This window comes from Pleurodeles waltl, chromosome 3_1 (genome assembly GCF_031143425.1).
Source record: "Pleurodeles waltl isolate 20211129_DDA chromosome 3_1, aPleWal1.hap1.20221129, whole genome shotgun sequence".
Taxonomy (NCBI): Eukaryota; Metazoa; Chordata; class Amphibia; order Caudata; family Salamandridae; genus Pleurodeles; species Pleurodeles waltl.
Genome location: NC_090440.1, coordinates 1,608,756,880 through 1,608,773,666, shown reverse-complemented (window position 1 = coordinate 1,608,773,666; position 16,787 = coordinate 1,608,756,880). Strand labels below are relative to the sequence as shown.

Here is a 16,787-nt window from a genome sequence, read left to right as displayed (position 1 = left end):
CACCACCGCGGACGTGACAACCATTTTCTATCTGTTCACTCACTTGATACCTGATCTTCGACAGGAGAGGACCTACACTGCAAGTGCTGCTGTGACCTCAGTCTGGAAGAGACAATGGCTCATGGGTCTGAGGAAAGGGCCCCTGCCTTTACCATGGAGGAGTTGGAGAAACTAGTTGATGGGGTCCTCCCCCAGTACACGCTATTCTACGGTCCTCTAGACAAAAAGGTAAGTACACTGTGAGCATGCTGTATGGGCAATGCCTGTGTGGAGTGGTGTGGATGGAAGATGGGGGGGGAATGAGGCGTGCATGAAATGACGGTGAGTGCATGTGCGTCATGGCAAGGGTAGGAACGCGGGCCAATGACTGTGACAGTCCGGACGGTTATATCTTCTCCTTTTCCCCTGTACTATTCCTGTAGGTCAGCGCCCACCAGAAGAAGGATATTTGGCGTGAAATCGCCAAGGAAGTCTGGACCCTGGGGGTCCCCCACAGACGGAGTACCCACTGCCGTAAAAGATGGGATGGCCTCCCAACGTGGGAGGGCTGCCCGTCGCACCATGACCCCCCTAATGTTCCGGATCCTGGCGGTGACGTATCTGGAGTTGGATGGGCACTTGAGGGCATCACAGCAGCCACAAGGCGGTGAGTACACTCTCATTCAGCTGAATCAGCACGCATTGGAGGTGTCTGGGTGGGGGAGGTGGGCTGTGGATACCCCTAGGCCATGGTGAGTTTTGTAGGCAAGGTCCCTTCGTAAGGCAGGCCATGTGGCACCCCACCCCACCAGTGTTCTGAGCCAAATACACCTAGTCAGGCTCGTGTGACTTCCATGTGTGCAGCAATCGGGCATAGGCCTTGTACCCCATGTCCCTGTGATTAATTAGGGAACTCTAAGTGCACGGCATAGTGCAGAGTGCATCTGTGTCTGTATTGTCCGCCAACGGTAGCGGTATTGCATGCACTGAACATGTCTTTCTTCTGTCTTGCCCCCCCTTTTTGTTGTCTCCCTATTTTTGTGTGCAATAGCATCATCAGGCGGAGGAGCAGTGGCCCAGGAGCAGGAGGGAGCTGCATCCCACATGGCCCTGGTGGGCGAGACAACGGAGTCTGAAGGCACCAGTGGGACGGAGGGCGAGCAGAGCTCCAAGTAGGGGACAGGAGCTGAGGCCAGCGACACGGACTCCTCCTCTGATGGGAGCTCCCTTGCGGTGGTGGGCCCCTCTGTGCCCCCCGCATCTACAGATACAGCCGCCAACCCCCCTACCAGCACTGCCCTCCCAGCAGCTCCTCAGCATGTGCCCCGTGCTCGCTTACCCAGGAGGGTGGGCATCTCCTTTGCCCCAGGCACCTCAGCCCCTGCCCATGTCAGCCCTGCTGCCCTCAGTGAGGAGGCCATTGACCTCCTCAGATCCCTCACTGTTGGGCAGTCTACCATTCTGAATGCCATCCAGGGTGTAGAGAGGCAGTTGCAACAGACAAATGCATATCTGGAGGTCATTCATTCTAGGTCAGGCAGCCCAACAGCGAGCTTTTCAGACTCTGGCCTCAGCACTGATGGCAGCCATTGTCCCTGTGTCCAGCCTCCCCCCTCCAACTTCCTCCACCCAGACCCAAACCCCTGTACCTCAGCCTATCCCAAGTACACCATCAGATCAGCATGCACACACCTCAACACACAAGGGAAGTTCTGGCAAACATAAACACCACACATCCCACAGGCACTCACACAAGCATCATACCCATGCAGACATACCAACATCCACTGCCTCCACTGTGTCCCGGTCCTCCTCGTCTCCCTCCTCCCTCCCTGTCACATCTTCACTCACACCTGCATGCACTACATCTCCAGCTACTACGTCCATCACCAGCACACCCATCACCACACACCGCTCACGTGCACTCACCACCCCACTACCATTCACGCATCCCCTGTGTCCTCTCCCAGTGTGTCTGTGAGGCCACCTCCCAAGGTACACAAACGCAGTCACACACCCACCCAACAGCCATCCACCTTCTTATCTATCCTTGACCTCTTCCCATCACCTCCCCCACCCCTTCAGTCCCCTAGGGCACGCCTTTCCAGGTCCTAACCCAGCACCTCAGTCTCCACTTCAGCGGGAACAGTGGTGCCAGCAGTATCCGGCTTCTGGAGTGCGCCAAGCAGCAGGGCAGCCAGTGTGCCAAGAAGCCAGACCACGGACAGTCCCCCACCTCAGAAGCATAAGAAGTTGGCCACTGCCCGGAGGGAGAAGGGCAAAACACCTGCCACCAAGGGCTCTCCCAGGACTACAGTTGGGAGTGGGAAGACAGCTGCGCCACCATCCAAGGTGGGGAAGGGGCACAGAAAGAAAGGGAAGTCGCTGCCAACCTGCACGGCGGACAAGACCGCCCCCAGCACCGCTTCCCAGGACACCGCCGCCACCAGCACCGCTTCCCAGGACACTGACTCCACCAGCACCGCTGCCAGGGACATCACCGCCACCAGCATCGCTGCCAAGGACACCGCCACCACCAGCACCGCTTCCCAGGACACCGCCGCCATCAGCACCGCTGCCAAGGACACCGCCGCCACCAGCACTGCTGCCAAGGACACCGCCGCCACCAGCACTGCTGCCAAGGACACCAGCGCCACCAGCACCACTGGCAAGGACACCGCCGCCACCAGCACGCTCACTGAGCCACCCACCAGCACCGCAGGCCAATGAGCGCTGCAAGCACCGCCACTACTGAAGCCGCCATGAGCAGGATGAAGCACTCTGGGCACCAAGCCCCCCCCCAGAACCAGTGGAGATTCACATCCACTACCTCTGTTCTTGGTAGGATGAAGCACTCTGGGCACCAATCCCCCTCCAGAGCCAGTGGAGACTGTTATCCACTTGAGAGACTGTGGCATTGCACTCCCCAGGATGCAGCAGTGGGCAAACCACCCACTGGAGAGACTTGAGAGACTGTGGCTTTGCACTCCCCAGGATATAGCAGTGGGCAAACCACCCACTGGAGAGACTTGAGAGACTGTGGCTTTGCACTCCCCAGGATAAAGCAGTGGGCATGGAGCCCCCTCGTGGATCTGCCGTCGTGCACTCATCCGGCTGAGGTGCCCCCCCTTCCCTTCCCCCTGAGGTGCCTGTTGTATTTCTATCTGATGTGATGCCCCTGCAGTGTTCTCTCCCTTTTGATCGGGTATCTTGTGTGGGCTTTGCCCATGAATTTTGGGCCCAGTGGTCCACAGACTATGTATGTGCAGTACATGGACTTGAATTCTTGGTGTATATATTTTTTAATAGTGTATATATATTTTTTTGAGTACTGGATTTTAATTGATTACAATTGTTACAATCATTTCCTTTTGTCTTTGCATTCTTCCAGGGGGTTTGGGGGGTGTAACTGTAATGTATCAACATGTATTTGTGTGTGTGTTGTAGTGGGTGGGGGTGGGGGTGTTGCATGTTGCGTGTGTATCACTCTCTTTTCCCTTCCCCCTCCCCTGTATCGTAGGTGCAGTACTCACCGTGGTCTTTGTCACCGGCGTTCGTGCTCCTGGTAGAGGAGCAGGAAGACAAAGGCAGGTAGAATATGGAGTTCTGGCTCCATGGCGTCCTGGTTCCTCATGGGGTGTGTAGAGGTGAGCGTTTTCCCTTTCAAGTCCTGTTTCCGCCGTATTTTTGTTCGCGGTGAATCCGCCCCGGAAAATGTGGCGGATTGGCCTGTTGTAATAGTGTGGGCGGTACTTTGTCTTCCGCCTGTCTGTTGGCGGTTACTGCTGCGGTATTTGTTTGTACCGCTGTGGCGGTTGGAGTGTTAAAGTGGCTGTCTATGTTGCCGGTTTCCGCCATGGTCGTGATTAAATTTTTTTTTACCGCCGGCCTGTTGGCGGTTTTACCGCTGCTTTAACACCGACCGCCAGGGTTGTAATGACCCCCTTATTTCCGTTACTGTACAATCAGAAACAAATGTTGTTTTCCTTGCAAAAGTTAGTTCAATCAAATTTGAGCCTCTGTTGGTAAGTGTTATGCTTAGGATTGCTGAAAATAGAGGTCATGGGGTGAAATGTGCATTGCCTCCGTGCAAATAGCAGTCTGTATGTTATCAGAAGTTTCTTCAAAAAGTTGTAAATTCAGCAAAGGCAAAATATGTGGGTGGAGATTAGGATGGACAAAATTACACCTGTGTAATTTGTGTAATTTCAGAAAATTATCAGTATGCTTGTTGTTCGTGAATTTATGCCATATAGCGTAATTGCATGTCATCTGCAGTAAGAAATTACCTCAAACACATTATTAGTGTTAAAAATCTATTGTGAATGCAAGTGACTGTTGTTTGCAGTACTTTTGTTGCAATTATTTTTAACCACAAAATGAGCTGCTGTGTCCGGAATTGACGCAAGGGCACATTTTGTGCTAAAATATAGCACTAAATGACGGATTTGCATTTTACAGAATTATGTGTAATTTTGAAGAAAATTCTCGTCTTTATATGAAAGCAAATTATGTGAATTTTGCGCCTCCCTGGTTATGCAAGTTGAATACTCAGCAAACAACCATCACTGTGTAATCTTCATGTAATGTAGATTCCTCGAAACTGTGTATGGACATTATCAATTTTAGGTATAATTCAATGTCAGTATTCTTTTGTGATTGGGCATCCTTATTTTCTCTTTTGAAAATAATCGGTGCTTTGGTGCTTTTATCTGCACTGTATAGTTTGTGACAAATTAGAAGCTTGTTCGGGAAGCCTCCATGCATCATCAAATGCAAGAACGTTATGTGGCCTAGTGGGTTTCACTTTTGTCTTTGGTATCTAGGGACCCAGGTTTGAATCCTGGCCTTCGTGCTTGACTCAATGTTGCTTGTTTCTGAGCAAATCAGTTATTCTAAATGTGTGTTTGTGTAATCCACACTTGATGTACCTAATTTTGTGGCTTGTCTCCCGACACACACATGCAATGCTCATTTGTTTCACACATAGTTTTGTTCCATATAAATACCAGTGCATACAGAGAGCACTGCACGAATTTCACATAGACGGGAACAACTTTGTAAACGAGTTACTTTTGAATTTATGACTTCTACCGGTCAAACAACACCTTTAGATCATCAGTTATTCCAATAAGGTAGATTTGTTGTATCAAAACCCTCGATCTTCTTGTCCTGCTACATATTATTTTTTTATACCGCTCACATCCAGAGGACAATGAAGGAAACTATGTACATAGCGATTTATGTGTAGGTGATTGTGTTATTACTTCTCTAACCATTCACATTGATGCTTTTCCTATGTGAGAATTGTAGCAATTGGCTATAGCGTGTATCAACGGCTGATACTGTCTTCTCTGTAGTGAAATTTGTGTGCATGAAGAGTTTGTAGGAATAGTGATATTTCTGATGTAATGCTTTGGGGAATTTAGAGATGTGGATGTGGATATCAGGTTTGCTAGGATAGAAAGAATGAAAAGAAGAGTACACTTCACCACTCCAAGTTGAAAAAATACTTGTCAGTGGTTTAACAAAGGTCCCCGCAGCCCTCACTTAGTGGGCGAGCTCCATGCTCTAGAGGGTTCCCGTAAGCACAGCATCTGGTCTGAGTGAGCCCAGGGGTAGCCCCTTCATGTTCTTTGCACGGGGGTCCAGTTTTGTTACGGCACTGCTATTTGCCTCAGAACAATCTCCTACTCATATGTAACTGACTGTCTCATTTGAGCTCCGGGTGCCTGTAATGCATTATAGCTTTAGTAACCATGGAGCATTTCAATAATTTTAATTATTGACTCTCATCTAGTACTAGACGTGGGCTAAAGGGCAGAGTCCACAAGGAGGGTAGACTGCAAAATCTAGTATTATTCACAGGCTTAAAGATCAGTAATGCTATTAGTATATGTATGTGCTCACTCTGTCACCACCCAGCATCTCCCCTCCGTTTAAAATATCAAGGCCCATTTTTATACTGCGTCAAAAAGTATAACGCCGGCTACCGCCATTCCAACGCTCCAGCTGGGCGCCTTATTTATGGAATGATGATAGCCGTCGCTGCGGCCTGGTTAGCGTCAAAATAAATTACGGTAACCGGGCAGCGGAGGCTTAGGGAAGAATGGGGGTTGTGCGTCAAAGAATGGTGCAAGTCAGGTTAGCTCCAAAAGTTATGACTCTAACCTGACTAGCGTCATCTTTTGACGCACAACCCCCATGGAAATTACTCCTGTCTTAGAAAAAACAGGAGTCATGCCCCCCTGTCCAATGGCCATGCCCAGGGGACTTCTGTCCCTTGGGCATGGTCATTGGGCACAGTGGCATAGGTGGGCCCAAGTTAGGCCCCCCTATGACACTTAAAATAAATAAAAAAAAATACTTACCTTCACTTACCTGTACTCACCGTAGATGGGTCCCCCCATCCATGGGTGTCCTCCAGGGGTGGGCGAGGGTGGCAGGCGGTGTCCATGGGTGCAGGGAGGGGCACCTGTGGACTGCATCCATGGTCTCCCACTATAGAAATGAGCCCACAGGTCCCCTAACGCCTGCCCTGACCCAGGCGTTAAAAAACAGCGCTAATCTGCTTGGTGTCATGTTTTAAGGCCCGCCTCCTCCTGTGTGTCATTTTGACGCCAGAGGATAAATAAGGCGCAAATGCCTTAGAGTAATTTTGCACGGGAACGCCTACCTTGCATGTCATTAGCGCAAGGTAGATTTTCATGTACAAAAAATGGCACACACTCCATAACTTTGGCGCTAGACGGGTCTAGCGGCAAAGTATAAATATGGAGTTAAGTTTGCGCCGAATTTGTGTCAAAATAAATGACGCAAATCCAGCGAAAACAGAGTATAAATATGCCCCCAATTGTCTATTGTGAATGCTGCATCTGAATAAAGGGAGCTATGCCTGACATCCTAGCAATCGGATTGCCTATCCACCTCTGATACAAATCAGACAGACAAGCTTTCATTGGGTCTTTACATTTTCTCAACAACTTTGTGCATCTAGCTCTGTAATTGTAACTATGACAACATGTTAGGATTGATACTCAGAAGAAACCTCAGACAACCAGGCTTCCAGCTGTCAAATTTTCCATAGTTCAGTGCTATGTTAGTTATACACTGTAACATTTTCCAGGTTCTACCATTTAAATGCTGGTTCAGTTTGTACTTTTCTACCACCCTGCAGAGCATTACCTTGTTATTTTTCCAAATTAATTTAGATTAAGTTTAATGCCCACGAATTGGCTACGTTCTTTAATTGTTTTAACCTTTAACTCAATGGCAATGAATAATATAGCTTTTGGACAAAAATGACCTTTGCTGCCAAATGGGACACAGTAGTGTAGCAAATGACAATGACATACTCTAAGAACCCCTAAGTATTGCCACAACACTTTGCACTGTGCACTGACGGCACTGATTCTTAGGCTGCAAAGTAACACAGCAGCCTTATTGGGCAGATAAAAAGGTGAGTTATCTTGGATTTAAAGAACTCATTCACTAGCATTTGGAGAAGGATCTCATCTTTCAAAAATGAATGACAGATTATTTAAATTACAAACTTGCTGGCACCCTCGCAAAGTCTCAACTATGTAAAGTGACTAGCTTTGCCATGGTCAAAAGGAAAAACTCGCTCAATCAAAGGCACTGTGAAACAAACATATTTGTGGCTGAAAATTACAGCAATGTGATTCTGTGTGAAATGTGTGGAAAGAGGATAGAAAATGAGTATCCTCTTGTCCATATACATCATGAGGTAGTTTCTTAATGTTCTGCAAATTCACCATCTGTCACAAGGTATTAAAAGGTGAGAGAGATCAAATTTTCTTAATACTTTAGTGGCATAGAAGTTAGCATATGGTGACTTACAAATCTTTCGTTAAAATGCCTAACAGAGGAATTAACGTGTAAATGTAAAATGTGCATGTTTAAATTATAGTGGACAATGTGGCCGCCATACGGATTTTGACATCACGTTTTAACATAAAAGATATACATTTATAGTTGAGTGTTATACTAATATGAATTAGTGTGGACAGTATTATTTTAAGAGAAACAGTAGAAATTAAACATATTGTGAATATTAAAAGAACATGAATTAAAATCATTTATATCAATTTAAATGGAACTTATTAACATGAGTTATATGTGTACAGAAAAATAAATGCATGTTTAAATTGTTCTAACATGTCATAAATAATCTTTGCAATTAAATAATTTGCTTTGCATATTTGAGTCAAATTGTAAAATGTGCAATAGGTTTATAAATGTATTAAATATAATAATGTGTATGCAGGCTTTCTTAGCTTGACTAGGCCTGAGAGATTCATTCTTCCAGCAGTAGAGGAAAATGATTTGCTTAATTCTGCTCCCTTTGACCTGAATTCTTTCTCTAGTTTGCTGATGTGATATTAAATGTCCTACTGTATTGAAGGTGAGGAAAATGTTTCAATTATAACTAAGGACCAATATTTGTTCTGATTGTTGAACAAGACCGAAAACTCATAATTCCCATGTGAGAAATGTTTAGCCCATCCTGTGTATCAGGAGAAAGGATTCTGAAGTGACAAACAACTAGAAAATGTTATATTTTGTCAGAACTGTATGAAATCATTGAAATGACAGCATATTTTTCTGAGAAAATCCAGAATAGTTGCAAACTTGATGGTATCACCAGCAGCTATTGGATATCGAATCTTGTGCGCAAGAAGAACCCCCCTGAAGGACCAATCAAGAGGACCATGGATATTTGTAATTAGTGAGAGACTTTGGTACTTAGGGAGAGTCCGTCTATTACCCTGAGTTTGTTAGCTTCAACTAGTCTGCTGTGAACTCTGCCAGAGTCAGTCTATTCCTGCGTTGAGTCTGCCGCTGTCACCACTGTCCTCCTCCAAGCCTTTCTAATAAGTTTTCTCTTAGTCTTAATTGCCCTATTTGCTTATGCTGTTCAGTACTAATATGTCCAACTAATTCTGAACTGCTGACTTGTCCTATGTGCAGCCCCTGTTCTGCACCATCCTAATGCTGCCATCTGCTGATGCCGGGAGAAGGTGAATGCTCTAATTGATTAAGTATTCCTGTCTGCTACACCATGAGGAGAGGTCTAACGAAAAGTGGTTTCTTGTTTCCTTTTCAGCTTACATACTTACACCACCATATTTCTATAATGAGTCTCCCTAGTTAGATGATTTTTCCAAATTATTTTTGTGCTTTCCCTTTTGCTTTTGCCCGCATTTGTTAGCCCGTTCCCACACATGCAAGTCTAAATTTGCGTTAATGATAGGAATGGCCCAGCCTGAAATCTAAATGTTATTAACTGAATTTTGATGATTTACTGATGCCACCATCATCTGCTTTGAAATCTGATATTAATGTGCATATTGTGGTTTCGCTACTTTAAGTCATTCTTTAGTGTTTAATAGTATTTATGTTTAGTAGGCAAAATCTCTTTAGATGTTTCGGACAGCCTATGTTTTTCATGTTTGTTTATAACTCAGTTTTGTGCACTATATATGTTACATCAATACTGGGATTGTAATAAAGCTTTGAAATTTGTATTCGATTTGGAGTTTGATGTACTGTGAAATTGCTCATGGTGTTCAAATTTGTTTAGGGTTTTATGTTGTTGATTTGTGTTGAATGAACCTGACTACTATGCTCCTCACTAAGTCCAAAGATCTAACTGTGTATAAAAGGTGAGATAGGGAATGGTGTCTCACTTGCGCGCTTGTGGTTTCTGAACCCGAGGTCAGAATAGGACTTCCACGGGCGCACCAGCAAACGGTACCAAGTACTCAATCAGTCGCATGACCACTCTCGTATAAGAAGCTGATCATTAAGTAACTTATCCTTGGTGCAAATGACATCTGCAAGCTTTTGAGGAGCACACAGTGGTCCATGGACTTCTGCATGTCACCTCAATGTCCCGAAGTGCCCTTTTTATTGGCATTTTGGAGCAAGAGACCCAATTCTGTATATCAGAATATAGAACCGGAGGTACCTATCCAACTAGGGAAACTATTTCTGTATTTTGTAATTGGTCAAAAGGATTCAGAACAGAATCTGGCTTCATGAATATTTGTGAAGCAGGATTATTTTGAATTCTTGCAACCTGCCTCTCTGTGCTGTGCCAGATTGGAACATCGGGCACAACAAAAAGACCTGGCTCGGTTGTATTGAAGAGGTTTGTGAATACATCGTTAAGCCCTAAAAGAGATATGACCAACTGCTACATTTGGTTGAATTTACATTAACACAAACCATGCTGCTCCAATATTCATGAACATGCACATTTACCTCTGGGAGAAGCCGTCCATCAAGGGGAGCTGATGATGCACCTAGTAAGGAGACCACGCCATTGCAGTCCACTGTGCTGTGCATCTTACCATTCCTTGAAAAGAGTGGCAGAATTCTGGATGATCTGCTCGTCTGACTAATATTACTGTTACGACGTTCTCCATGTTTTCCTGGTATAAACAAAGAATCTCTTCTGCTGTCGTTATCCTCAAATGTGCTATGTTCATCGTCTGCGAAGTCGTTCTCTGATCCCACATCTTTCACTCGGGTCCTGAAGCTGAAAAAGCTGGCTCTACTGTTGCGTCTTGGGGAGAACAGGGAGCCGCGGATATTCAAGGCAGACTGTTACAAAAAAAGGATATCATTAGCTGAAATGTAAGTAAACAAATCACACTTTATAGGAGAGCAAAAGCTTGAGAAAAAATACTAAATAAAATCATTTACCTCCTGTTAAAATACTTATTTATTGCAAATTCATATTTAGTATAATTGATATAACATACAAAGTCAACTAAGGTTCGCTTTCTTTGAGGAGTTGTAAATCAGCAAATGTCCATCTGATGGTAAGTAAAAATATGAATTTCACAAGAACTAAGACAAAACATTACTTCTAAATGTCACACACATGAAAATCCTTTGTACGACCATTCTATGATTTTCACTGAAAATATGTGGGCATCAATGGTAAGAGTTCCTCGCCCTCTCATTTCAAATATTGACTAAGTTTGCAAGTACTAACTACATGGGATTTACTATTTTCACATCTACTTACTCCATCTCACTTTTAATGAAGGCTTATACAACCCTCACTTTAGTAAGTACATTTGTTTCTGGTGTGTTCTCTTTTAGACATTGAGAGACCAAGGGGCAGATTTAGAGTTCGCACAGTTTTGCGTGAAACAGTATAGTGCCGGCTAGCACCATTCCAAGATGCTGGCCGGGCGCCATATTTATGGAATGGCACTAGCCGGCACTAATGCCCTGCTAGCGTCCTTGGCCCATTGGGGGAACTGGGGCTTGTTAGCCGAGTTATGGTGCTACACTGTTTAGAGGCACAAAAATAGCCTGTAAGCAGTGTGCGCCATTTTCTGGCACACAACCCCCATGGACATGGCTCCTGTCTTAGTAACGATAGGAGCCATGCCTACTACCGCAGTGGCCATGCCCAGGGGACAAATGTCCCCTGGCTGGCCACTGGGGCCAGCGCCGTGCAGGGGGTCCCAAGTCAGGGCCCCCGAGCGGTGTTGGGAAAAAATAAATACTCACCCGGAATTACCTGGGATGGGTCCCCCATCCTTAGGTGTCCTCCTGGTGGGGGTGGGGGTGGGTAGTGGTGTCCCTGGGGCCAGGGAAGGGAACCTGTGGGCAATTTACATGGTCTCTGACCATGGAAATATGCCTACAGGTCCCCTTATGTCCTACCCATACCCAGGTGTTAAATAACAGTGCTAAGCAAGCTTAGCGCCCTTATTTAAGGCCCCCATTTCCCCGTGCTGGATTTTAGCACAGGGATAAATATGTTGCAAAGGGCATATCGTCCTTTTCTGGACGGGAACGCCTACCTTGCATCTCATTGACACAAGGTATGTTTTCCCCTCTAGAAAACGATGTTAACTCCATAACTTTGCCGCTAGACGTGTCTAGCGCCATAGTATAATTATGGAGTTAGGTTTGCACTGAATTAGCATAAAAACAATGGCGCTAAGTCAGCGCAAACCGAGTATAAATATGGGCCCAAGTTTCTTGGATTGAAGTAGTGCACACTTAACTTTAATGGCTTGGAGGATGGAGTCCACTTGTAAAGTCACATATTTTCTACTATTATTGGGCAGTATTAAATGTAAAGGAGGACGCCAGTCCGTGTTGCCTTGATGCCAATACTAATTCCACTGGCACCGGTTGGTAATACAGTGACGAAGCTTATGTCAGATGGATCCTGAACTTGATTCATGTTTTGCTACTGAGAAAGAGTACTGCATTTGCAAATACATATATTGTAAAATACATACATTGGAATTCATTTTGTATAGTGGCCTCCATCTTATGAGCTGCCAAATTATTGCAAACGTACACCCTTGCTTGTCCTCGAGGTTTTTGGAAAGATTTATCGCTTGTTTTTCTGTTATCTAAGTGCAACTCGTGAACTTTGAGGGAGGCATTTTAACTGATGTCCCATGTTGAGCATGTTCGTGCATCTTTGTGTCAATAAGACTGAACTTGTCTGGTTTGATGATGAGCCAGTTTGTGTAATATTAACTTAAGTATTCAAGAATGTTTAGATACCCTGAGACTGTCTACAAAAAGCAGAGCTACTTGGGAGCTAGTTTTTCTGTGACTCTCAGCTCAAGCTTGCGGATGAAGATCCACAATTGTACCTTGAACCTTGAACTTGTACGTATTTCCTTTCTTTATGAAAGAAGTTATTATTTTTTTAAACGGACACACTGCTATTGTTCACGATGGCTAGTCCAGCCGGACAGAAGGACTGCCTTTGAGGGGACCAACTGGGTTCCTCCGAGGTCCTGAAGTGTACACCTCCAGAAGGGAGTGCATTTACCGTAGTCAGCACCCGAGGGAGTCCTATTGGCCTGACCTTGAGACATCAGACTGACCAGGCTGAATCCAAAATTGAGTGAGCACTGAATGCCATTTTCCATGTCATGGTAAAGTCGTTGAGACCTAATAGGGCAAAATATACAACGTTGTTTAGAAAATAGCTGATGAAGCAAAATGATACTGATATATGGAGGAACCTAAAAAAATGATGTTTAGGATGATGAAGTTTCAATAATTTACCTCTTGGAGATCACTGTTAGAAACAAGATGGGGAAATTGTTGTCAAAACCCAAAAGACCTGATCAGGCTTGGCCGGCGCCTCCTAAAGACTCGCCTGTCTATGAAATAATGCGAAAGAAGGATTTTCAAATGGGAATGTTTCTTGATGAATAGAATGAAAATCGAAAAGCAGATTCTAAGTTGCAATTTCCTTTCAAAGGAACTTTTTTATTTTTTTAAGCTGATGTTTCTGAGAAAGAGACTACTTGAATAAGGTAAAAAGAAAATATGATTAGCCCAGTTTGAATGTATTGAATGAATGGGAAGTTTACACCAGAGAAAGACAAATCAAAGAAGCAGTGTCAAAAGTACAAGGACACTTAATAAATTATTGGGCACGAAAGACAGATTAATTAAATGCCAGGATTCAACCAGAGTGGCTGGCCTGGAAGAGGTAGGCTGTTTCCCATCCATACCCTTAGCCCCTCCAAATCTCCAGATGAAAAGGATCCAATAGTAGAGACCTTTTGGAAGGCTCAAGGAGGACCTAACCCTATAAATTTACTGTAATAAAGGAAGAGACGGGGTTCACTGACAAGGGTCACTGACAATAAAGAAACAGAATTAAGAAATGACACCTTCTCCGAAGAGACAAATACATGGAACAAAATTGCGGATTTCTGCACCACACACTCAGCAGCAAGTTAGGACATCTTTTGGCCTAGTGGGATACTATAGGCCATTGGTTCCCAAGCTGTGGTCCCGAGACCCCTGGGGGTCCGCAAGGCCTCCTCAGGAGGTCCGCCACTGATTAGAAAATTAAACAATATTAAGTGTATATAAATAAAGTGGCTAAATGTACAATTGAAATGTTTAAAATGTACTGTAAATGTCAAGGAATTCGAGATTGTGGGCAAAAAATTAAATAAGTATCCTCAGATTGATTTTGGGAGCAGTGAAGGTTCATCAAACAGAATATAGTATAGACGATGTGTGGCTTCAATTGTATTTAGAAAAGCTCCAGCCTTCCTAATAAAATTACATTTTTATTGTTTCAAATACAATGTGTTATCATTTGTGTATGTTTGATGAAGGCTTGTTTCTGTATTTTTTGTGTGTTGTTTTGCGTTTCAAATCATCAACGATGTTTAGGCTGGGGTCCCCGACTTCCAGTAATGACTCAGCGGGGGGGCGATTCCAGTAATGACTCATTGGGGGTCCCTGGGTTCCCTTAATGATAAAGTGGGGGGACGCAGAAGCCAGAAGGTTGGGGTCCACTTCTACAGGCAATGAATACAACATCTTTCCCTTCTCACCACACCCTTACAAATGCTGACCAGAAAAACATGACAGAGATGATCCCGTGGAATGAAGAATGTCAGCTGAATTTCAAGGCTATTCTATGAGCCTTGTGTGATGAACCAGCCCTAGAGTTGTCTGACTAAACATAGGACTTTCACTTATATGTACATGCTGACACAGACACATGGGGTCCAGAAACAGCCATGTGCTTACTTTTCTGCAACACCGGACTCAGTGGCAAATTGCCTACCCACGTGTCTGTGGGCTACAGTAGCAGCTGCCACTTTCCTTCAGCAAGCTGAGACTTTGATATTAGGAAATGAGTCATGTATATGTACCAAACTATGTAGATCATATTCTGAACAAAACTGGTAATCAACACCTAACAAATGCAAGATTGACATATTATTTATTATGCCAATATGCACCCAGTGTAATTCTGCACAGATGCAACACTCTGAACCCCGCCACACTGTTACTTCTGCCAACATCTGACTGTGAAGTACCCCATGATTGTGAATTGCTAATAAAGAAAAAAACGAGAGAGGTGGTCTATTTAACTGATACCCAATCAGAACAAAAAGATGAAGACCTGTGGGTAGATGGCTCTTGCTTCACCAGAGGGCACAACAGCAGCATATGCCGTTACCACCCCTCAGACTGTGGTGGAAACATGAAGTGTATCACAATTTTCTGCACGAGATGCCAAGATTATTGCATTGACTAGAGTTAAGTAATGGACTAATGGTGAACATTTAAACTGATAGCAAGTATGTCTTTGTGTAGCTCACAATTTCAGAAAACTGTGGAAGGAGAGAAGATTTTTTGTCTCTAAAGGACTGAAAATAAAACCAGGAATCTTAATTGTAAAATTGCTGAATGTTTTAGCCTTCGGAAAGCATGTGGCCATTATAAAATGCAGTGCTCATAAGAAAATTGTGGATAATGTGGGGAAGGGGAATTCTTTTGCTGATGCAGTAGCAAAGAAAACAACCCAAAGGACCTGAAACAGATTACCTAACTTTAAACAGACATAGGGGGTCATTCCGACTTTGGCGGGCGGCCTCGGAAGACCGCGACGGTCATTCCGACTTTCCCGCTGGGCCGGCGGGCGACCGCCAGAAGGCCGCCCGCCGGCCCAGCGGGAAAGCCCCTTCAACAATGAAGCCGGCTCCGAGTAGAGCCGGCGGAGTTGAAGGGGTGCGACGGGTGCAGTGGCACCCGTCGCGATTTTCAGTGTCTGCAAGGCAGACACTGAAAATCTTAATGGGGCCCTGTTAGGGGGCCCCTGCACTGCCCATGCCAGTGGCATGGGCAGTGCAGGGGCCCCCAGGGGAGGGATGGCGGGAAGGGGGTCGGAATCCCCATGGCGGCACTGCAAGCAGCGCCGCCATGGAGGATTCCCTTGGGCAGGGGTAAACCGGCGGGAAACCGCCGGTTGCCCTTTTCTGACCGCGGATTGCCCATGTAGCACCACCAGCCTGTTGCATATAACTTTAATTTAAAAGCAGCCAGCAAGGCAGGCCTGCCTTTAAAAAGACACTGGTCACCTCAGCAGTGCACCTATGGGTGCAATACCTATGCTGTGGTCCCTAAACCTACATGCCCTACCATATACTAGGGACTTATAGGTAGGTTGACTTTACACAGAGCACTGGCCCTGGGACTGGTAAGCAGTGCCCAGAGCACATCCAAGAGTCAGTAACCACCAGTACCTGTCCAAAAAGTGTGGGGGTGACCAGGGCAAAAAGGAGGACTTTCCTACACTGGCTGAGACCATGTTCTTGCCTACCTGTCAGTCGGGAGATGGAAAGGCGATTTAGGCTGGTACCCGACTGCAAAAAGACTCATTGTACAGGCTTCATCCACTAAAATTAAACTTGATTCATTTATGTTCAATCGCACGGATAGACATTCCAAAATGACTGATACCTGTGCCAAGTAAATGCTTCTCTATGCCATTCTGGCACCAAGGTTTATATATGCATTCAGTTTGTTGGGCAGACTTACATACACACTTTCCCAAGCAGCATCTTGCAAGCAGTCCCATAGCACCTTTGGCTTAGGCAGTGCAGGACAGACAGAACACTGCAATCTATATCATCCGTGCAGGCTTGGATAGCACGGACTGAGCTGGCAGGGCGGTCGGTACCAGTCATCCTAGATATGCACGGATGAGATCAACCTGCTCTTGTACTCTTAAAAGATATTAGCGCTATAGCACTTCCTCAGGGTTGTGATGCATGGAAAGCAATTTCCCAAATAGTTCCACAAAATTGGGAGCTACTTCAGGGGTCTGGAATAAAAGCAATGACAGCCAAATGTATTTAAGTAATGCAGCAAGTAGCTTTGTCCTTTCAGGGTCACTGATGTTGAATTTGCAGAGTATCCAGGCCAACAGTGTCATCGGTCCTCCAATTCCACTTCCCCTGCTACACCGGTAC

At 45.2% G+C, this 16,787-nt stretch overlaps 1 protein-coding gene across 1 annotated transcript in view; it reads right to left on the bottom strand.

The window, feature by feature from the left end:
• The window catches only part of LOC138285386 (sodium channel protein type 2 subunit alpha-like), a 745,466-nt gene that overhangs the window by 416,027 nt on the left and 312,652 nt on the right, over positions 1-16,787 (bottom strand). Inside the window, exon 12 of the mRNA XM_069225255.1 lies at positions 10,267-10,608. Coding sequence (XP_069081356.1) covers positions 10,267-10,608 — 342 coding nt within the window. The remainder of the gene's footprint in view (positions 1-10,266; positions 10,609-16,787) is intronic.